This window comes from Asterias amurensis, chromosome 19, assembly GCF_032118995.1.
Source record: "Asterias amurensis chromosome 19, ASM3211899v1".
In the NCBI taxonomy this organism is placed as follows: Eukaryota; Metazoa; Echinodermata; class Asteroidea; order Forcipulatida; family Asteriidae; genus Asterias; species Asterias amurensis.
This window is the reverse complement of record NC_092666.1, coordinates 7,994,056-8,018,281: the sequence shown is the minus strand read 5'-3', so window position 1 is coordinate 8,018,281 and position 24,226 is coordinate 7,994,056. Positions and strand designations below refer to the sequence as shown.

General features: G+C 37.6%; 1 protein-coding gene across 2 annotated transcripts in view; it reads right to left on the bottom strand.

Annotated features, from left to right (window-relative positions):
• Nucleotides 1–24,226, bottom strand: part of LOC139951334 (roundabout homolog 2-like) — a 286,406-nt gene that overhangs the window by 22,646 nt on the left and 239,534 nt on the right. For both annotated transcript variants that reach the window (XM_071950186.1, XM_071950187.1), the window contains 12 exons: nucleotides 23,331–23,421; nucleotides 21,143–21,281; nucleotides 16,783–16,910; nucleotides 15,693–15,817; nucleotides 14,944–15,109; nucleotides 12,535–12,558; nucleotides 7,830–7,986; nucleotides 6,701–6,828; nucleotides 5,923–6,114; nucleotides 4,454–4,603; nucleotides 3,168–3,268; nucleotides 837–1,047 (listed from right to left, as the gene is read on the bottom strand). In XM_071950186.1, coding sequence (XP_071806287.1) covers nucleotides 837–1,047; nucleotides 3,168–3,268; nucleotides 4,454–4,603; nucleotides 5,923–6,114; nucleotides 6,701–6,828; nucleotides 7,830–7,986; nucleotides 12,535–12,558; nucleotides 14,944–15,109; nucleotides 15,693–15,817; nucleotides 16,783–16,910; nucleotides 21,143–21,281; nucleotides 23,331–23,421 — 1,612 coding nt within the window. The remainder of the gene's footprint in view (nucleotides 1–836; nucleotides 1,048–3,167; nucleotides 3,269–4,453; nucleotides 4,604–5,922; nucleotides 6,115–6,700; nucleotides 6,829–7,829; nucleotides 7,987–12,534; nucleotides 12,559–14,943; nucleotides 15,110–15,692; nucleotides 15,818–16,782; nucleotides 16,911–21,142; nucleotides 21,282–23,330; nucleotides 23,422–24,226) is intronic.

The following is a 24,226-nucleotide window of genomic DNA, read 5'->3' as shown; positions in this document are numbered from 1 at the left end:
AAAATACTGGAAAAACCCACTCTTGTTTCCGCACCTTTCGCCGTGTCATGACATGTGTTTAAAATAAATCCGTAATTCTCGCTGTCGCTAATTGATATTGTTTTAATGTTTTCTCAAAAAGCAAAGCATTTCATGGAATATGTTTCAAGAGAAGTCTTTCACCATTACCATCTGTAAACCATGTAAATTATTTGTAAATCCGTGAACTTTTTTTTTTTCTGTACCGAATATGTATAATGGCTTTAAAAGAAAACTGCAAGAAAAGCTGCATTTTTTAGTTGTCCACAAATGCTCCCACCCTTAGAAGAAAAAAAATGGAGCAACCTAAGTGCCCCTAGAATTTTAGCCTAGTTTTGGCGCTGCTGATGAACTAATAATGTACAACCACTGTAACTTGTTCAAATGGGTATGAGTTCATAATGTGAAAAAAACAACTATATTTTGATCAGTTTCAAGCATGAAGCTGTGCAGGGCACTGCCTACAGCAGCAAGAACAAATAACTATTTCAAAAATCAAGGTGTGGGGTGGCTAGTTTTTCTGATGAAAACTTCACACAAATATCAAATTTCCTTGCATCACAATTAGAGAAAGGGGCATTTTGTATTATTGAATACTTGATTACTTGATTATTGATTACTTTATGTTTTAACATGACGTACATGTATAAACACGGCTTTATGGTGGTTCCCCTTATCATTCCCAACAAAAAACAAACCCTTTTAAAAACATTTAAAAATAATTGTCAGAAACGAAATCCAATTGAACTTCGTAGTAAAGAGTTTAGCCATCAGCATTTCCAATAAAATAATGGCCGACAAGTTTTGTGTGAATGTACCTTCGGTAATAAATGAAGCAGTTGGTGAGTCTGGTCCCGTGACATCTCCAATGAATGGCTGTACAGCGACAGTGTAGTGTGTGTCTGGTTGCAGACCAACTAGTTTCTTAGAAGTAGCACCAATGACAACCTGGACAGTGACTTCGTCTGGGTTGGAGTTGATCCAGTGTTTGAGGTTAAAACCCTCTATTAAGTTGGCGTGTTGATCAACCTATTGTATAGAACAGTACAATTCAGATAAGGACGTTTCATCTGGAAATGTCAGTTAAAGGAGTTCACATTGCCTTGGATCGGTCTTTGAAAAGCTCTTGAAGCCGTTTGTTATGAAATGCAAACGCTTAGATAGATATTTTTTAAGTAGAGTATAATGATCCACTCGAAATTGCATGGTTTTCCTCTTATGTTGAAAAGAAACCCGGTTGGTTTATCGGTGGAGTCAAAATGGTGACTCCATAACATGGCCGACAGTGTTAAAATATCTTTCTAACCATATGCATTCCATAACACACCGTTTCAAATGCGTTTCAATGGCCAACTCGTCCGACCCAAGGCAACATGTTCCTTTAAGAGAAGTTTCATCTGCAAATAAGATTTCGAACTACCATCCTCACACATAGGGCCTAAAGATACTTGTCATTTTATTGGTGGACCACAAATCATGTATCATCCTTTATTTTGCTATACTGTTGCAATGCTCCTAAATTTAATATTTGAGTACAATCATATGGAAAAATTTAGTATGAAAAGTCTCAATAAATCAAAGCGCTGTGATCATGCACTCAGTGCATTAACACTGTGTGTGCGTGTGTGCGCGTGGGGGTTGTATACATTGTAATACAACTTAAGGATGTCAGGCATGCACACAATGCGCGCCTTTCCGTACTGTGGTGTGAAGTTACATTGCATTTGATTGGACTAAAGTTGTTGATGTTTTCACTGTTTTCTCCTATCCGACAAAAATATTTAACCAATCACAGCTAAGTTGATAGACAGTGTAGAAGAATATTTATACCAGAAACCCCACCTACCCAAGTCACTTATAGTTAACGAATGAGGGCGCTCTACAATTGGTGTGCAGAGTTGTTTATTGGAATTGCGCCGCACAATATTTATCTAAAATGCTGCGTTTTGGGTTGTTTTGAAAAACATTTTGCATGACCGTCCGACAGTTTTTAAGACAAATGAATATAAAAAGGAATGCCGAGCACCCCGTTCTTGTACATCTTTTTGATTTTTCTTGGCCAAGCATTTTGCGTCGAGTTACTGACTTGCAGAATGTACTTTATTGAGTGTTTAATTATCAAGCGCAAAAGAGACTACTTTTCCATATGTAGATAATTATTGGACTTTTCTAAAATAATCTCTCCCAGCTGCTCATTCTGCAACAATGCACTCATATTCATCAAATATTATTTGAATATTAAAACTTTTAGGTATCAAACTGGTTTCTTTCATAAGATTGAACATGCATTATTGCGGAAGCTGCACTCTTGATTCTTTAAGTCCCCCATCAATCTATGTATATTCATTTTACCATAGCAGTTTATTTTTCTTATCCTCTTTCCCATCTTGACCAACGCCTTTGAATGATTTTCTAGCAGACTACAGTGTGCCTTTACTAAAGCTGTGTTATTATTATTATTTTGTTGCCAAACTTAAATAGTTAGCAACTTGCACATGTCACTGTCGTTATGACTGCCAAAGTAATTATACCACCAATTAGCATCTTCATTAATTGATGAACTGATACCCACAATCCCGGCCATATCTCATTGGGGTCCCCTTTTAATGTTTGTTCTGATTGCACGGTCTTCTACGTTACAGTCAACATTGAGCGGGGGGTCGAGGGACGGGGGAGAAAATGATTATTGTCAGTGGGAAGTGTACAGAGAATGGTTTTATGTAATGTTAGGAATGGGTGGCCCAAGGATTTTGGTCATGACTGTAGTTTGATATGGGATGGGTAATTATAATGGGCATTTATAATGCGCCGGTATCCATCTAAAGATGCTCATGGCGCAGAGATACAATAAACGGGAACAAGTTATGAAGTCCTCATTAGGTGAGTCTTGAGGGAAGTTTTGAAAACAGCTATTGATGGAGAAAGTTTAACATGGTCCGGAAAGTCGTTCCACAATGAAGGGGCAGCAGAAGTAAATGATCTTTCACCCCATGATGTTTTGGCCAGGGGTTTCCTTAAAAGATGTTTGTTATTAGATCGCATAGACTGGCGGTTGGAAATATGGGGTTGGAGTCCTTCTGAGAGATATGGTGGTAAAGTGCCTTTTGGTGAGCGATAGATACCCAAGCTAGTAGTTTTGTCTGACCTACCTGCCAGATGACCTTGACCTCTGTATTACTGAGAACTAAAGTGTTTTTGATAGCCACACCTGCCTCTGCTAATTGCAGCACAACCGAAGTCCTCCCAGAGTCTAAAGAAATAAAGCATAATCAATATATATTTGGTTTGCAGTAACACCATGTGTGTATCTACTTGCCAGGTAGAGGTTGTTTTTAAGAGAACCGTCTTTCTTTATTCTACTACCGCGGAGTAGATTTATCAAATGTTCAGGAGACTTCTCCGTTCTGAAAAGAACTGTCCTGCTTTTTAACTACTACCCGGGCGGAAGGTAAAGTAAAATTGGCTGGGACTACTACTTTAGCTTATAGGATCGTAATTAACTGCACTACCGCAGAGTCAGTTCTTGAATTGGTCTCAACGTTTCGCCTAGCTTGCTCTAGTCATCGTCAGGAGAGGAAGCATATCAATCATAAACACAAATTCAATGCCAGTCCATCACTTCCTAGCATGCTACCAATTTTATTGCTAATAAGCAAAACAATTTTGTCAGACAAATTGATTTGCGCAGGGATGTGATAGGCTGTTGAGAAAAACAAATTCCTGTGTGCTGACAGCTGTATTGAAAATGCATATTTTGCCTTCAAAGTACATCAAAGTCAACTATTCAGGATTAATTCTCATCATTTAATTGTTGTTGTTCAACACAAAATGCTTCAATTCGAACAATCAGTGACAGGAGTTAAAAAAAAAAAAAAAAACCAATTCCCCAACAAAAGAAATATTCACTAAAAAGGAACATTGACAGAACATTAAAGGCACTGGATACTATTGATAATTAATCAAAATAATTGCTCGCGTAAAAACTACAAGCAATGGAGAGCTATTGATAGTAAAAAATATTGTGGAAAACAGCTTCCTCTGAAGTAACGTAGTTTTTGAGAAAGAGGTATTTCCTCACTCAAATAATAAAACACTTCAGGCCATGAAGCCTTTTAGTAGGCATCTGAAAGCACACAAATTTGTTCAACAAGGGTATTTTTTTCTTTCGTTATTCTCTCGCAACTTTGAAGACCAATTGAGTTCAAATGTTCACAGATTTATTATTGTATACACCGAGTGAAAATACTGGTCTTTGACAATTACTAACAGTGTTCGATTTCACAAAGAGTTAGGACTGGTCCTAACTTAGGACTAGTCCGAGGAGATATCAAAAACGTATAGCTAGTCCTAAGTTAGGACGAGGAACTCTTCCTAACTTTGTGAAAACCACCCAGAACCTTTAAGATCAAGGATTTTCCTATGAAGTCCATCTTACCTCTGGTAGTGATTGGTTGAGAGATGGGACTTGGTGGACCAATCCCACGGTCATTCACAGCTCTCACTAAAAATAAATATGTTGTGCCTGGTCTCAGTTGCTGCACTAAAACCCTGTCTTCCTCAATGTGATCAGAATATAACATCCAGCCTGGTTAGGAGAATAGAATCAATCAAAATCAGGAAAATAGAAATGTCTTAGCATTCAGAGGGTTTGGGCACCTTTTGCAGAACACAAAAACACAAATGTCCTCAGATTTACATTAATCTTACACTGTGTAAGTTTAATGTAAACCTGTGTGCAAAAAGTACCTAAAACCCTATTGACCAATTTCACCTGACGTCATCATCAGAAAAATCTTGAATGCGCCATACTGGTGGGCAACTTCACTGTGCGTTTTCATATATAACTCTATGCATAGAGTATGCTGTGCGTTATGCAGTGAAGTGCGCATTTTAGGCGATGCGGCGTTAGTACAGGTTAACCTAACTTGCCCACCAACATGGTGAGCAAGGCACCAGTCACTGCGTGTGACGCGCGTGCAAGGGGTCAATAACAAACAATGTTTTCTAAAAACAATATATAATTAAATGAAGAATTAAAGCTTTTTTTTTTAATTTTTTTATTAGCCTTCGAGAAAGACTGCTAGGGTCCAAACGTCAGGCGATTAACAATTTTTTGCAATTAAAACTTTAAAAACATCATAATTATGAAAATACACATGGCCACCGTGTTCCACGGTGGCCATGTGTATTTTCACAATTATAATGTTTTTAGAGTAGTGTGAACTGTGACAGTAAATACTTAAATGAGAGTACACTTTGAAGTGCTTTGGGACACCCTTCGGAAGTAAAAAAGCGCAATATGAAAACTTAATAATATTAATATTTTTATTATTATAGATTGTTTTGGCCAATTTCGGAAAATGAGCAGCCAATTTAAACACCAAGCTATTCTATTTCGCGCGAAATCGAATGCTACTAAACAGGGTCATTCGATTCCATTTTATTATTTGCCAAATGTAATGTTGCGTCATTCGATTGAACAAAATAGTCATTCAATTTAACGGTTCATCAAAATAGCATTCAAATTCGCAGACACTTTTTGAGGCATGTGTGTGACGAAAAAGAATGACGCTATGCTAAATTGAACAGAGTGCTCAAGGAGATTGATTCGATTCAAAACGAAATGGAATGGCCGAATTCATATTCGCAGACACTTTTTGAGGCGTGTGTGTCACGAAAAAGAATGACGCTACGCTAAATTGAACAGAATGCTCAAGGAATTTGACTCGATTCAAAACGAAATGAAATGGTCGAATTCTAAATTTAAAACGCAGTAACAACTGGAGAGGCAAAACAGCTTTAATTCAAACGCATGAAAATGAGACTGGCTGCTCATTTGCCGAATTTGACCGAGAAAACCTTTATTATTATTATTCTTATTCTTATTTTTACACTGCTTCTCACCTGAAGCCGTTTGTGGGCTGTAATATTCCAATCTATAATGGGTGACTGGAGTATCTGAGGATGGTTGTTGCCATGATAAGTTGATGGTTGTCTTGGTAATGTTACTTGGAATCAAGGGTCCAGGAGGGGAAGGCAGCTGAGAGAGGCTCGGTGCACTCTGCAGAGAAACGCCCGAACCAGAGGTCGGCTCAACTGAAACGCAAGGCAATAATAAAAATTAATTCCAAGTTTTGGTAAACACTCTTCACAGATTAATGGCGATAAAAACTTACTTGGTTAGAATAAAAGTAAACCAGGTTTCGATAGTACAAAGCATTTTGAAAATCATTTCATTTTGAAGTAGTGTGGTTATGGAAAAATATATAAGTTTTTATCCCCAAGTATTTGAACCTGAAAAGTGTTACAGACAGTAGCGTCTCCCAGATTTTGTTTCCCATTTACTGATATTATCTCAAAAAGCCAGTCACGGTAACTTTCTGCGTGGAAAAAAAATCCAATGAGAACTCGTCTTTAATCTGACTGAGTACCTTGCAAGGATGATGTAGACAAAATCATTATATATATAAACACTAGCATAATACACAGCCCTTACAAAAAAGTCCTAGGCTCTCTATAGCGAAATACGAATAGGATTTTCTTAATATAGATTTGTTGTCAATTCTTTGTTTCCTTTAACATTCTTACAAGATTCTTGTTGGGTTTTTTATGTAAGGGAGATACTAGAACTTTGTGAAAAGGAAACGCCCATCAAGACCATCCCCTCTCTAAATTCACTTACCCACAACCTGCAGCGAAGCTGACCAGCTAGTCTGTCCCCACTCATTTGATGCAGTACATGTGTATAAACCTGTATCAGATACATACAGATTCCCAATCTCAAGGGTACCTGAATCCCTCACAATGATCCTGAAATCAAAAACATTTATACAATTTTAAAGGCACTGGACACTATTGGTCATCACTGTTAGCATAAAAACTTACTTGTTAACGATCAATATAGAGCTGTTGTCAGTAAAAAACATTGTGAGAAACTGCTCCCTCTGAAGTAACATTTGTTTCACAAAAAAAGGAAATTTCCACTAAAATAATTGAATTTGATTTTGAGACCTCAGAACTAGATTTTGAGGTCTCGAAATCAAGCATCTGAAAGCACACAACTTTGTGAAACAAGGGTGTCTCTCTTCTACTATTATCTCGCAACTTCGTGGACCAAATGAGTTCAAGTTTTCACAGGTTTGTTATTTTATGCATATGTTGAGATACACCAGGTGAGAAGACCGGTCTTTGACAACTACCAAAGGTGTCCAGTGTCTTCTAATAATGCGTTATAAACTTGTCATTTCAAGATGGTGATATTGACTTTTTCCCTTTCAAATTAGTAAGTTTCTACAAAATAAGTAGCTGACAATCAGGCCTGATACTTCAACGAAAAAGATGCTGATGCCTCGATGACCCCCTGGTCATTGCCTTGGTGCCCTTGAGATGCTTCAGTAGAAACATACAACCTCATAGGTTGACCTTTACCAAGGAGAAAATGCCTTGGTGCCATTTTAAAAGACAAGCATACAGGTCTGAGTTGCAGGGGTGAGAGTCATTACTAACGAAAAAGTCTGAAACTTGGATACAACTTCAAAGGTATGTTGAAATGATGCCATTTCTACTGTTTGGAACCCCTGGGGTTATAGATTCCAGGGAGCTTTTGGAAACAGTATCCAAAGCACTAGAGAAGTAGACCAATGAGCAAAATTTCTTTATTTGTGGAAACAAAATTGTCTGATTTTCTTCACCAGGTCGACATAAAAAGTCTGAATTCAGCCAAAAGTCTGAATAATCTCATCCCTGGAGTTGTGTTTTGAATCCTTACATCAGTTCACGATAGTATTGGAGTAGACAGTAGAGTAACTGACCTGGAGTTAGTCTGTATGGGTGCGGAGTTCTTACTCCATTGTAGTACTGGGTCAGGATCTCCAGTAGCTTCACATGGAATCAACCCAAATGCTCCTGATAAGTACGTCTGGTTACTAGGTACATAACGGATCACAGGAGGAGGCTGACCTGGGGTAGCTGTTCATAAATAAAACAATAATATCAAATCATCAATGAAATCATCTTAAATCATTATTAAAATCAACAATCAGTTATGAAATCATCTTAAATCATCAATGAAATCATCTTAAATCTTTACTGAAATCATCAATGAAATCATCTTAAATCAACAATGAAATCATCTTAAATCATCTTAAATCATCTTAAATCATTAATGAAATCATCTTAAATCATCAATGAAATCATCTTTAATCTACAATGAAATCATTTTAAATCATCAATGGAATCATCATAAATCATCAATGAAATCATCTTAAAATCATCAATGAAGTCATCTTAAAATCATCAACTGGATACTTTTAAGCATCTTAAATTGTCAATGAAATCATCTTAAATGAAATCAACCTGATCATTTCAATGTATCAAATACACTTGTCAATAATTAAATCAGTCTGATCATATCAAAAAATCTATTGGATATTTACATGAATTAAATTTGATATTTATATTCACTTGATCCAACTTTATCTGTTATGCATGAGATATCTACATGCATGAAGGACAGGGAGAGTGGGTGGATTTCACAAAGGTAGTCCTAACTTAGGACTAGTCCTAGGCAATGCTAAGAGATAGGACTGGTCCTAAGTTAGGACCAGTAACTCATCCTAACTTAGGACTGGTCCTATCTCTTAGCATTGCCTTGGACTAGTCCTAAGTTAGGACTACCTTTGTGAAATCCACCCCTGGACACAACTCAGCCATAACATCATTGACCGAGGACACCACTCGAAATAAAAGAACAAACCCATTGCACCAAAACAGAACAAAAGCGAAATATTTGCTGGAAATTGTGTCAAATTGGAGAAGAAAAGGCTTTGTTGCATTGACTGCAATCAAAACTTTTCTACCTCCGTTTTTATGGCAAAAGTTATGGAAAACAGCTAATCTCTGATCTTGCTGTTCTCAAAATGTTATTTTTTGAGCTAGGCTGTTTTGCCGAAGGAAATGCCATGCTAATCTGGACCAATTTTTGAGAACTACATTAATCTGCAATATCACTATTCTACATAATTTGAAGACATAAAGTATCATATTCCAAGGCATTCATTGTGTAAGCAAATAATGCTTAAAGACACTGAACACTATTGGTAAATGTCAAAGATCAGTCTTCTCACTTGCTGTATCTCAACATATGCATGAAATAACAAACCTGTGAAAATTTGAGCTCAATCGGTCATCGAGGTTGCAAGATAATAGTGAAAGAACAAACCTGTAAAAATTTGAGCTCAATTGGTCATCGAAGTTGCGAGATAATAATGAAAGAAAAACACCCTTGTCACACGAAGTTGTGTGCTTTCAGATGCTTGATTTCGAGACCTCAAATTCTAAATATGAGGTCTCGAAATCAATTCATGGAAATAACTTCTTTCTCGAAAACTACTTTTTCTCACAATGTTTTATACTATCTGCAGCTCCCCATTACCCGTTACCAAGTAAGGTTTTATGCTAATAATTATTCTGAGTAATTACCAATAGTGTCCACTGCCTTTAATTAACATGACATTATGTCTTCAGGAGAAAAGGGTTAGGGTCTGCTCGTAAGTTTTCACAATTGAAAATCATCACAAAATCACATTTACTAAATAGATAAATAAATAAATTAAGGTGAATACATTTCTATGTTTAGAAAGAAAGGAATGTGTAATGGGTCATCAACTAAAGGGTTTCCATTATAACGACTATTGAAACAACTAGAGAACTTTAATTTTGTTTTTTTACCCATACACCGACGTGTGTTAGCACTGTATACTCAGTACTTTCCCCGAGTCCTGTGAAAAAATACCATTATAGGCATGTTACTCGGGTGGGATTCGAACCCACGACCTTTACAATTCTAGAGCAGTGTCTTACCAACTAGACTATCGAGAATGCCCGGTAGCTAGAGGCAGTTTGAATCCTATGTTTTGGCAGCGGGTAATTAATAAATTAATATTCCTTATCCCCGACTAACATCCCTTAAACTAGAGAACTGTTTGAATCTCAGGAAGATGTAGCCGTTCCAAAAGATACAATGGCATCACTGCTAATGTATTTAAAGCAATCGCACGACATCGGTAAACAGTATTGGTCCAAAGGCCCACAATTCGTGTATCACAACTAATATTCAAATAACAAACCTGTGAAAATTTAGGCTGAATCCGTCGGGAGAAAATAACGGGAAAACCCACCCTTGTTTCCGCTCGTTTCGCCGTGTCATGACATGTGTGTATTATTTTTGAGCGGTTTGTAAAATGTAACGACATCGTTTTAAATAGCGCCATTACTCGTTAAAAACAAAAAAAATCTACGACTGTTTTAGTATATTTGAACTTGGACATAGGAAAGAGCTGAGATATTTTATAGCAGCAACTGTGTCTACTGCTACAGAAGAAGTAATAGAAGTATGACAGTAAATTACCAATTAAAAATGTACACTCCCTGAACATGACACTTTCAGATCCCATTTGTTATAATAGCAATGATTTTAGTCTTTGTACAGTCGGTTGAAATGGAAGAGTAAGTAAATGTCATGCTATGAGACATGCAAGAAACCATGTGCAAGAATCACAATGAAGTCAACAGAAAACATCAATACAAGATACAAGACGTTTTTATACACCGCATGCATTCATCCACTATTCAACATTGCAGTTCACTCTTTCAATAATCCAGACTGGTCTCTGAAAGTTGAAAGTTGAGAATTTGCTAAAAACGTGCATTAAAAAGAGCAGATGGAATAGGGATGTTTGTGTCTTGCCCTGCAGGTTAGAACCCTACGCTCTATCAGGTCTGTCCCATTAGAAACACTGGTCCGATTTGCAACTGGCTGAGCATAATGTATCAGAGCTGTATATTGAGAGTGTCGCGACAACTTTCGCTTTAGTCAGCATGTGTCTCAAAATACACATTGGCGAACACAGGGTGCCAGACTAGTCCACCATTTGGTTCTGCTGAATTTGTACCGAAAATGCTTCCAGCAACAATGTGATCAAAGAAAACTGGTCTCTTCCTGTCGCAACTCACTAGTTACAATTGACACATTATACCATACACTGTAAAAAATATCCATGAAGTTTATGGCACTTTACCTGGTACCCTAGCTGCCAGGTAAAGTGCCGTCTGGCACCCTAGCTGCTAGGTAAAGTGCCATAAATTTTACAGTGGAACCTTTTAAAGTGCCTTAAAGGGGTAGTTTGCAAAACTTCTACCGCAAAATTTACGGCACTTTACCTGGCAGCTAGGGTGCCAGGTAAAGTACCGTAAATTTCAGCGTTTTTTTTTACAGTGTAGAACTTTTGGAATCCTTTTAAATTCAACCAAATACAAACAAAGTATTGAGAATAAGTGATACAATTCTCTTTGATCAAGTAGATTTGTTTGTAATTTGAAAAGAGTTATTTGTCTTCCAAGTAACAACATGCACTATAGATAGACAGACACGTACAGTTTTCTTGTATGGTACTTTATACTGCAATATTTATAAATGATATTATCAAAGATGTGAAAATATATAAATGCTAACATTTATAAATGCTAAGGTTGGTGAGTGTTAATACCATTTTCATTCCAGCGATCATGCTTTCATAGAATTTGTTCTATATGGGTATGTTCAGACAGCGTACTAAGTTAGACCCGAACCGGTTTAACTTTTACGAGCAGCAGGGGGTAATCGTAAAAATAAAACCCTTTGCGTTCAGACAGCACTAAGTTGATTCCGATCCGGTTTATCTTTGGTTTTAAGAGGTCAAAGAAAACGCGACCCCGTTACTCCTGTTCATTGGTCACCGTGTGTTTACGTAATGATTACGGAGGTCAATGGGTCCCCTGTTGTGAGTTAAACCGGATGTGGTCTTTTTTTTATTCTGTCCACACACAGTGGTAAAAGATAAACCCGAAGCGGTCTAAAGATAAACCCCCTCCCTGGACGGTTTATCTTTTGTGGGTTGAACTCAATTCGGACAATCCGTTCAGACACACTGAGTTGAACTCGATCCAGTTGAACCATGAGTTAAACCAACTTTAGTACCGTGTCTGAACGCACCCACTTTATCACAATTAAGGACATTGCTTTCCGAACCAATGCAGTACTGTCTTTTTGGAATAAACCACTGATATGCTCTTGATGTGAAATTCACTGACAACAAATAAGTACAGCAAGTCAAAACAAACTTAAACATCAAATTCTCAAATACATCCATTTAACATTTAACCATGGGGGAAGGAAATACAACCTTACTTTTACACTGAAGAAATATTTCCTTCATTAACATTTTCACATCGCATATTTTGGTTATTTTTATAAAAAAATTTGCACAAAGACTTTGATACTCGGGTAACAGTTTGGTTTGACTAAATTGTTCTCACTACTCCCCCAAAAACCAACGTTAATGGACAATACATGAAGCATTGAAACTCTGTTCCCTGACCCGTCAACTCATTCCAAGTCAACAGTTGTCCATCAGTTTGAAACAGGACATGACACTACCACACATCACTATACAAAGCATGCAGGGCTAGCACTCTTACCTGGGACAATGGTACTGGTTGGAACTGGTATGTATGATGGGGAAAGAATAGCATAGAAACAAGAACTGGTTATGTCAGTCATGAGTCAGTACTGCAGCTTCTTGGGTACCAGTGTTTACCCTGCTATTTTAAAGGCAGTGGACACTACTGGTAATTGTCAAAGACTAGCCTTCACAGTTGGTGTATCTCAACGTATGAATAAAATAACAAACCTGTGAAAATTTGAGCTCAATCGGTTATCGAATGATAACAGAAAAATAACCCTTGTCACACAAAGTTGTGTGCGTTTAGATGGTTGATTTCGAGACCTCAAGTTCTAAATCTGAGGCTCGAAATAAAATTCGTGGAACATTACTTTTTTATTGAAAACTATGGCACTTCAGAGGGAGCCGTTTCTCACAATGTTTTATGCCATCAACCTCTCCCCATTACTCGTCACCAAGAAAGGTTTTATGCCAATAGTTATTTTGAGTAATTACCAATAGTGTCCACTGCCTTTAAAGGCACTGGACACTATTGGTAATTACTCAAAATAATGGTTAGGATACAAACTTACTTGATAACAAGCGATTGGTAGCTGTTGGTAGTAAAAAACATTGTGAGAGAAAAGTACAAAGTTTTTGAGAAAGAGGCAATATCTCACTCAAACAATAAACAAGTTCAAGCCTATGAAGCCTTTTTATTATTAGGCATCTGAAAGCACACAAGTTATGGGCAACAAAGTTGTTTTTTCTTTCATATTTTCCTTTGCAAGGTTTGTTATTTTATGCATATGTTGGCATACACCCAAGTGGGAATACTTTGACAATTACCAAAGGTGTCCAGGGGTGGATTTCACAAAGAGTTAGGACCAGTTCTAACTTAGGACTAGTCCTAGGAGATATACAAATTGCATGGATAGTCCTAAGTTAGGACGAATAACTGGTCCTTACTCGAGATAAGACTAGTCTTAACTCTTTGTGAAATCGACCCCTGTGCCTTTAAATATGCAAACCTGAATCATGAACACATTGACTTGTTATGCCTGGTAGTGTTATTAAAACCAGCGTCATGTATTAACACATTATTGCATTGGCTAAGCACGGATAACTCCAACAAAACCCAACAATCCTGCAGACAGATCTAACCAGCTTTGACTTGAGGGTAATCAGGGTTAATTCTACATGTCAAGAAATATCTTGTCAGGACATCTTTTACTTTCTTTATGCCATGGAACAACTTCACAAAGATGTCTGCATTCATTTAGATCACCCCAGAGGAAGTTTTACTGGTATAGATATAATCTTTACCAAGTTACCCTGCATTATGGTTCAAAACATAATTAGTGTTAATTGTGGGAAAGTGTTGCTTCCACATTTTTGGTTAAGAGAAGTTATTTATATTTAGTTGTATAAACTGGATTTGAAAGAGAAAACTTAGATGAAATCAGAAGTCCATAGTGGTTTATGGGTTTTGAAGTCACCAACCACGTACAAACAAAGAACATGAGTCTGTCACTTTGCATTATGCTTCAAAATATAATTAGTGTTAATTGCAGGAAAGTGTTCGTTCCACATTTTTGGTTGGAAGGAAATCATTTATATTCATTTGTTAATTGGATTTGAAAGAGAAAACGTATGAAATAAGGAGTTTAAAGTTGTGTTTGGGTTTTAAGTCACCAACAATGTGCAAGCCAAGAACACTAGTCTGTCACTTAGTATTATTGTTTAAAGTATAATCAGTGTTAATTGTGGGAAAGTGTTGCTTCCACATTTTCGGTTGAAAGTCATTTCTGTTTATTTCTACAATTAGATTTGAAAGAGAAATAAGTAGTCCAAAGTAGTGTTTTGGTTAGGCAACAATGTGCAAGCCAAGAACACTAGTCTGTCACTTTGCAGCACCGATTGTCATTCAGTATGTACGTTTCATTTACCAAATTATGAAATGTTTAACTGGTTAGTTCCTGTGCTGGTTTGAACCTGGAGTCCTCCATGACACTTAAATTCAGACACTATCTTTAATCATATTGAGTTGAAATGTCTCATTAGAGCGCCACCTATATGTGCAGGAGTAGGAGAGGTTGAATAGCCACAGTCATCATCATGACATTGCAAGACAAATTCTTATCCAATGAGTAAATGATGTGCACTTTCCAGATTCCCCGTCTTAACAAATGGCATTGAAAGAGACTTTAAACAACACAAATTTTGGAATCGCCATCTATGGCCAAACAATTGCTTCTGGGCAACTCGTACGAGACATTGCCGGGATTGTAGCTGGACCAGCATGCACCTCATTCCACGTCGAGTATTTGCGATAAGGTATATAGCGCGAAGTGATGGCGCCCTCTGTTGCCCAGTCACATGTAGGAAATGAGACGCTCAACTCAATATGATACTGAAGAACCTGTAGTACACCTACATTGCTTACCTAGTACTGTAAGGTATGCTGACACATCTGCTGTACCAGATACACTTAGTGCAGAGCAGGTGTAATAACCTTCGTCTTCTAAGCGGACATCTTGGATCTCTAACTCCCCTTCTTCACTTATATCAATCCGTCCATTGCTGTAGCTTTCTCCACGGTACCACAAATCCTGTCAATGGTCATACGTTTTAATATTAATGATAATAAAGACTTGTAAATGCTTACATATCAACCCTCCTGGCGGTTCAAGGCGCAGTAAAACCAATAACAAAACAAAACCTTAAACAGACACAAGAAAATCATTTCTTGAAAACCTGTGACATAAGATTTGTTTTGAGAAGGGAGTTGAACTTTGTGGTACAAAGCTAGATCAAAGATTCCTTGACGGAGTGCTAACTTAAGGTAGTTCAGAGATATAGTGGGGAGCCTTGCTGTTAAGTGCTTTGTGAACAATGAGCATCAGCTTGAAGATGATTCGTTGAGAGATAGGGAGCCAGTGAAGTTGTTGCAAAATTTCGATCTATGATCAATTTGTCCCTTTCTTCGTTTTGGAATAAAACCCAGTAAAACTGTCACGTAAGTTTTCAAAATGGACTTGTATGCATAACTGATATTTCGCAAACAAATTGGGTACGAACAGGCAAGGGTTTGCAGTGGGCTTAGGGTTATAACATTCATCAGAATTGACAAATGTTCATCGAGTTTCCACTATAGGTTACCCTCACGCTCAAAAGCACATAAATGTTTATTACCTGTTCACCTCCCTTCTGCCAGAATATGGCCGGAGTTGGACTACCAGTCACTTTGCATTCAAATGAAACCACCTGCCCAATAGATACAGTCTGGTCCAATGGTTCCGTAGTGAATGTTGGCTCAGCTTTACAATCAAATAACAAAACAAAAACAAATTATTACATTCAGTCAAATAAATTAAAACAATTTCTCGTATTAGAAAAGGAAAAAAAATGAGCAGTGCAAAATGTGTATCTGTCCATGCCAGAAACAACTCTCTGTGTGCACTATTAAAAGCACTCAACATGCTTGGTAAATGTCAAAGACCAGGTGTATCCCAACATATGCATAAAATAACAAGCCTGTGAAAATTTGGACTCAATTGGTCATTGAAATTGCACTAAAATGATGAAAGAAAACACACCTTGATGCATTACTTTGTGTGCTTATAGATACGAATAAAAGGCTTCTGGCCAGAAGTGAGAAATTACCTTCTCCTCTAAAGCTACGATGCTTCAGACAATGTTTTAAGGCCGGTTTATAGTCGGTCGCGCGATGGTCGCGCGACGGAAATCTTGCGCGCATTCCTAAGACTGAGGCCTAAAAACCGTGTCTTTTTATGATCGCGCGCCAAGATTTCCGACGCCCAACCATCGCGCGACCGACTATAACTCGGCCTTTATACTATCAACAGCTCTCCAATGCTCATAACCAAGTAATTTTTGATGCTGATATATGTTTTGAGTAATTACCGAACGTGTACAGTGCCTTAAATGAAGAAAACCAACTTGAAATCAATTACTGATTACTAACACTCTCTGCTCATTGCAAATAATATGGGTCTATTATAAGAACAAATAGTTAGCGTGTTTAGCTTCATTTTTTTTAAAAGAGGTTGCCTCCTATTTTTTTTTTCAGCGGAAAAAAGACATTTATTTATGATTTCAGATGATTTTTTTTTTTTTAATTAGTCCAGCAAGTTGTCTTTAAATAAGGCCCTCCTCCTTCCTTTTTTCAAAAGGCAGGACATTCAACATGTTTTATTTTGGTTTGTTTGTTTATTTGGTTTTTTTTTAAGGGGGGTGGGGGGTGGGGGCCCCCCTAACTTACTGTTGACATCCAGTGTAACCATCATCGTCTCTGCGCCCCAGCCATTCTCTGCTCTGCATATATAAATACCCTCATCATCTTGTATCACATGACGTAAATGCAGAGAATTATCTTCACCAATTTGAAATCTGAAACAACAAAAGAAAATGTCATAAAACGTCTGAAGAAAGCTCATTTGAATTGCTTACACTGCACTGTGATACTTCCACACTCAGTCAAATACATTATCATGTGTATGGATGAAACCTTTCAACTTAACAATCAGAGTGTATTTGTTTTGGAATCGTATTCAGTATTAAAACTCAAACAAAAATAACATTTTGTTCAGAAAGTGCAAAGTAAAGAGTGATGGATTTTTCAACGTAAATGTACAATATTGTCATTAACGTGTTAATTTCCCTCAAACACTGACAGCAGTTGGTAAAATTACTGAAAAATTACTAAGGTTTGGTCATGGTTTTGTCCACTTAAAATAAAAGGCACTGGACACCTTTGGTAATTGTCAAAGACCAGTATTCTCACTTGGTGTATCTCAACAAATGTATAAAATAACAAATCTGAGATTGTTTGAACTCATTGGTCATCAAAGTAGCAAGAGAATACCAATAGAAAAAATCACCCTTGTTGCACAATTAATGTGTGTGCTTTCAGATGCCTAATAGAAGCCTAATAAAAACTATATTACTTCAGATGGAGCCGTTTCTCAGAATGTTTTATACTATCAACAGCACTTCATTACTCGTTACCAAGTAAGTTTTTATGCTAACAATTATTTTTAGTAGTTACCAATAGTGTCCAGTGCCTTTAAGTGAGAGAGATTTTGTAAGTTTGCTCACTAATAACTAATGTCTAATTTATTTGAAACTTTTGCTTGACAGTTACAACTCTTTTAATCTAGACAACAGACCTTTATCATGGTTCGGCCATATTGACTTTCTCCCATTGGTATGAATGTTACCAAACCGAGAATGGAAGAACAAAATAGTCTGGTTCCTATTTTCAAAATGATTATGAGCAATATTTATTGTTATTCAATACGAGGAACATGACAAAGATGGAGGCAGCATGACAAAGGTCTACTGGAACAGACAAAACTACTAACTACACCTTACATTGCAAGAATGACTGTGGAATCACCTTGCTCAGAATCAGGCAATCTACTTCATAAGCAAATTTCAAAACTTTGCTTAAATCTCAGCTATGAGCATCGACTTTTGGATTAGCGCCTTATAAATTTAACAATTGATTGATTGATTGATTGATTGATTGATTGATTGATTGATTGATTGATTGATTGATTGATTGATTTTGTCCAGAATGTTTTACCTAGTGAAATACCAGCGAGTGTCTGTCATCCCATGAAGGAATGGTCATTCTAGCAAATGATTCTTGAGTTAAAGGCAGTGGACAGTGTTGGTAATTACGAGTAATGGGGAAATGTTGATAGTATAAAACATTGTGAGAAATGGCTCCCTCTGAAGTGCCATAGTTTTCGAGAAAGAAGTAATTTTCCACGAATTTGATTTCGAGACCTCAGATTTAGAACTTGACAACTTGACAACTACCAATAGTGTCCACTGCCTTTAACAGGATTATTGGGTACCAGTTATCCAGAGTGGCTCTATCAAGCAACTGATGCACATGACATGGTTTAAGCCTCTCACAATCAACTTCCTGTTATGAAAGGTTGGAGTCACAGACCAGGATGCCAGAATGAAAACAACTAATACTACAATAATACAAGCATTGATCTCGCTTGAGAGGGTTATATAGTAATCCATTTAGGCATATGGACATCTCAAAATCCTGAACAACTTACTATACAACAAATAATTCCTCACAATGCAATCACCAGGAGGCTTGAATCAAAGGGTCTTACTTATCAGGGGAAATGTATCTAATCAATCCAATACTGGACAAAAGCTATGGGCCCAATTGCATAGACCTGCTTAAGCAGAAATTCATGCTTAAAATTTGCTAAGCAAAAATGAGCAGGATACCAGTCACAAATTGTACATGTGGCATGGTATTATAGCTGGTAAACTTTTTCTGGTGAGCATACTTTTGTTATGCTTAGCTACTTTTGCACACAAAAAAGCAGGATACAGTCACAAAATATACATCAAATTCGTGGAAAATTACTTCTTTCTCAAAAACTATGTTACTTCAGAGAGGGAGCCGTTTCTCACAATGTTTTATACTATCAACAGCTCTCTATAAAGTTTTTATGCTAACAATTTATTTGAGTAATTAACAATAGTGCCCAGTGCCTTTAATAACAAATACTCAGTAAATGTCTGCATCATCAACAATAACCTTGACTCACCCCCCCCCCCCTCCCCCACCCTCCAGTATCAAAATGTGTTCAATTTAATGGAGTTTATATATTTCATCAGCTCTGCAGCTATCTTCTCAATATTTGAGAAGAGGACTCCAGCTTGTATTTCATTCTAAATCAAGGCTAGTCGGAGGAAAAACCTGGAGAGAGAAGTAACACCTATTCAATATCCTGGGTTGAATGACTATACTAGACTTAAAGGAACACGTTGCCTTGGATCGGTCGATATGGTCTTTCAAAAGCGTTTGAATGGTTAGAAAGAAATATTTTAAAAGTAGAATATAATGATCCACACAAACATGCCTCGAAATTGCACGGCGCGAAGAAACACGGTCGGCCATTTTGTGGAGTCAAACTTTTGACTCCATAAAATGGCCGACTGTGTTAGTTCGCGACATAAAAGGAAAACCATGCAATTTCGAGTGATACTTGTGTGGATCATTAAAATCTACTTTTAAAATCTGTATCTAACCGTATGCATTTCATAACGGTTTCAAACGCTTTTCAAAGACCAACTCCTCCAATCCAAGGCAACATGTTCCTTTAACCACACCCGCTGTCATCAACAAGGTTGACTTCTCTACTTCATCAGGAGACCACAGTGAGACAAGCTTATCTTACAAATGATTTATTACCAAACGAAGTACAGGTGGCTAGCTGCACACCGCTGAGTAAACTTCCTCATCAGAAAAGAAATCTCAGTGCAATTACATAATTAACTATTCCAGACAGACAAACAGCTGCACTATGTCCATTCCCACATATTTTAACACCTACTGACCATTCCTATCCCAGATGTTTACCATATACCAGTTAGTCTTTGTTACTTCTCAACCCAAAGTGAATGATTGTAAATAGTTTTTTGGGAGACCAGGAATGTTCACACTTTGGAGAATAAACACAGAGTCATTCTGATATTGCATGGACATGAGCATTGTGTCCACATAACTGTTTAGACAACACTTTTGGTCAGTTAGCTAGTTTACTTCAGCAGCAAGGACCTCCATTCTATGAAAGGGGAACTCCTCATTTCCAATTCAATAGAAGCGCTGCCGATCTGCCCATCAAGCACACCCCATTGCTCCCACTGTCATCTTTAAGACTGACTCATCAGGTTTTTTTTTGTGGCCTAACTTGAAGATGAATTTTTTGTGACTTGGAGTGAATATCAGATTATAATAATAGCTACAATGTAGGTGAAAAGAGGCACACGTGACCTATATACTTTCTGTTGTACCATTTCACTGTGAGGATGGATGGTACAGGGGATTTTGTGTCCATTTATTTAAACATCAATTTTTCATTGATTTATTTATCAAAAGTTTCAAATGTATGCCTTCCAGAATTCAACCTAAACATAATTTCTAATGTACCAGTCAAACATTCTCCACATAGTCTGCTTAAAAAGGCAAGCGCAGTTCTAGCGAGAATTGTGAAAAAAGGACCGTTCAAAAGTCTCCCATTGGTTGCTGTTTTGAACAGTTCATAGCTCAGTGCGAAGAAATATATTTTCAATTTGTAGAGACAGAGAGGGGGGCCCAATTTCATGGCTTTGCTTACTGCCAAAATGTGCGCTCATGACCACCATATTCCGCTTATTGTGCAAGTATCGATAGTCTGCACTAGCTGTGTAAGGTTAGAATGTCTAGAAACCTGGAGTACGCACCGCACAAACACAAAATTCCTGCTGTGCTGACCTGTAAAATACACTTAACGGGGAATTCCCTGCGTCAGTAAACTTACGGTAAGCAGAGCCATTATAATGGGCCAAGATCTTGTAGGGGAAAATGGTTCCCTTTACCAAGTCCAGGGGTCGATTTCATAAAGCACTAAGATTCATCTGAACATGAGTTTGCCATTATCACCACCATAGTGATTTGTATAGGACATCACACATTGCTTAGCACTTGATTTGGACTTAAGATCAATTTTAACTCTTTGTGAAACCAATTTTTTTTTTTTTTTTTTTACAAATAAAGCAAATTAGTGGAAGGGGATGAGGTGGCTTTTATGTATACTCACCTTCCTTGTGGCAAGTCTCCATCCATCCTACTCCATGTGACTGTAGGGATAGGATCTCCTTCCACTACACAGTGTAGATCTACTGTATCACCTGGTGCTGCAATAGCATCTTCAGCTGGTCTGGTAAAGGTCGGCCGAGCTACATGAGGTCAAACACACACAGTCAGTACAGATTGGATCGAAAAAGTCTACAGCCCCTTTCACATGAGAACAATTTAGCAAGGGTCCCTTGCTAGTAGCATGGTTGTGTGTGAAAGGACAACAAATTGTTCTACTTTCCAAGTTCTCTTGCAAAATCTTTTCAAACATTGCTATATACGACAAACAATGCTATATTTTACAACCATGCTAAAATTAAGCAAGGGACCCGAGTTAAATTGCTGTAGTGTGAATAGCACTTTAAAGTTAAGTCATTGATGTCATAATGATTCCAAAGTCTCCTCAAATCCTTTCACTGATCTTGGCTGAAATGGAGAATTCGGGAAGGCATATCGATTTGGAATTTGGAGTTTCCTTCAGAAAACCCTGTGGTAGACATGCCGCCAGTCCACCGGTCTGGGGAAGGGAGTTTTCAAGCCATCATGCCTTAGGAGGCATCTTGCTCACTTTGTATGGTGAGGTATTTGCATACATTATTATTTGAACCAACTTAATACATGTAGTCACAAAAACATAATCAGACTCGTTTGCTTCGTTTTCGAAAAGGCATGGGTTCCAAGGCAGCTTTTCCTTGCTAAAGGACACCCTATATGGATATTGTAAATTTCTACTGGAGCATTTTAAGGGCACCAAGGCAATGACCAGGAGGCATCGAGGCAATCACCTCCGTTGCCTCCGTGAAGTATCAGGCCTGCATAATCGCATAAAATGCCTTTTCTTTGGGTTTCAGACCTAGATTTGATTAAGTTGACTCTAGGTTCAGAGGGCAGGCAGCTCCCCTACCAAGAAGAACCCTTCCCTGGGTGAGATAAATAATGCACAAAGGAATACAGTCCCATACAATATAAAGTGGCCAGTACAACCCTCTCCCCCAAAAAAGAAACAAATAACAAAATTAAAATGAAAGAAAAAATGTCTGGTTAGCCACTGTCTAGGTTGTATAATTTGAAATGTCAACCTTTTTTCTAACTGAAGACAAAATACAATTAGGTCGAACCCCAAAACAACCCACCATATATAATGCCTTGTTAAAGGAACATGTTGCCTTGGATGGGTCGAGTTGGTATATGAAAAGCGTTTGTAACCGTTAGTTATAAAATGCATGTGGATGAAAGATGTTGTAAAAGTAGAATACAATGATCCACACAAACATGCCTCGAAATTGCACGGTTTTCCTTTTACCACATCGACTACCACGGTCGGCCATTTATGGGAGTCAAATTTTTGACTCCCATAAATGGCTGACCGTGTTAGTTCGCACAGTAAAACGAAAACAATGGAATTTCGAGGCAAACTTGTGAGGATCATTGTATTCTACTTTTAAACCATCTTTCCAACCATATGCATTTAAAAAAAAAATGGTTACAGATGCTTTTTATAGACCAACTCGTCCGATCCAAGGCAATGTGTTCCTTTAAAAGCTCCTATCAAGTTGTGTAAATCTTAGATGCAGTCAAGTGTTAAGGCCTTAATAGGAGTTGGCTGAATCCACAGTCTACAAAAAAGTCCTGCAAGTCAATGGCAGTCACTGAGGGCATGAGAAGCCAGAGTGTAGTAGACCTTGGTTGTAATAATACACAACATTGACAAGCTATCCTACAAGTGACTGCGAGCAGAATCAAAAGAAATTTAATATGACAAGATGATAAAGCTAGTGCCCACAGCGAGGCAGTCTTGTCGATTGTCCCCACTGCGTACTCAGTCAAACTTCCTTCTTGCTTTCAGTGAATGTTAATCAGAAAGAGGCTTTCAGCTACAAAAGAGTCACCAGTTTTTTTATGGACGTCACCGACAATAAAGATTTAATAAGTCGACAAGTAAATGAATCCAGCTCCTTGGGAAAGCTGTACGTCCTATAACTTTCTACAAAGTTCTTGAGCACATTCTATGATCATGTTCTTATTGTCAACTGGTTTTCACCCCCCCCTCTCTCTCTCTCTCTCTCTCTCTCTCTCTCTCTCTCTCTCTCTCTCTCTCTCTCTCTCTCTCTCTCTCTCTCGACTACTGTTACTTTAGCGACTGTACTTACCATGTACATTAAGAATTGCCGGTGGGCTTTGTCTGGTGCCGATGGTATTTGTTGCAATACACACATAGCTTCCAGTATCTGTTCTCCTTGCCTAAAAAAAATACAGACAGAACAAAAAAAGCCAGGTGAAATCCTATTGGGTTTAAACGCTAAAGTTGTATCATCTTCCTGTCCTAGGGATGTTACACCATTTGGTGTTCATATCGTCTTGCCTTGATCATTTTTCCTTAACACACAGGTGAATGTCCCATCCTAAGTAGAATCCTAACATACACAGGTGATCATATTTCTTATGGTTACAGTATGATATAATACTGACAGTAAATGAAGGATATTTCAAGACATTTTTTAAGCAAAAAAAAAAAAAGGGTATCAGAAATATTGGTAATTCATCTAGTAAATTATGGTCCTCGCTTGTGCAAACTCTTCTAATACTTATAAAAACCAAATACAATATAACCCATACTTCCCAAGACAAGGTTATTTTTCTTCAAAAACAACAACAATTTATTTAACAGTATCTATTATATAACAGTTCACAAGAGCCTCACACTAAAATGGGAGTGGAAGTCAGGGCTAAGACTCTGACTACAGAGGCATCAATATTTTATCGGGAAACAGCAGGTCTGAATTTAGCGCAATCCAACAGACGAACCAAACTCAAGGAATTTAACAAGCCATAAATACTTCAGAACATGACTTCCTAGATGTATTACTCTCTAATATCTCTCTCCAAAATCCAGACAAATAAATACAATATTTCCAATGTCAAGAAGTCCAAAAGCCAAGTAGTGGAATTTGAAGGCAATGCTGCTGATTGAGGCTGTGATGACATTTTGATTGTTTTTGTTTTTGTAGGGTGTCATGGTTGATTAAAACCTCAAATCATATATGGT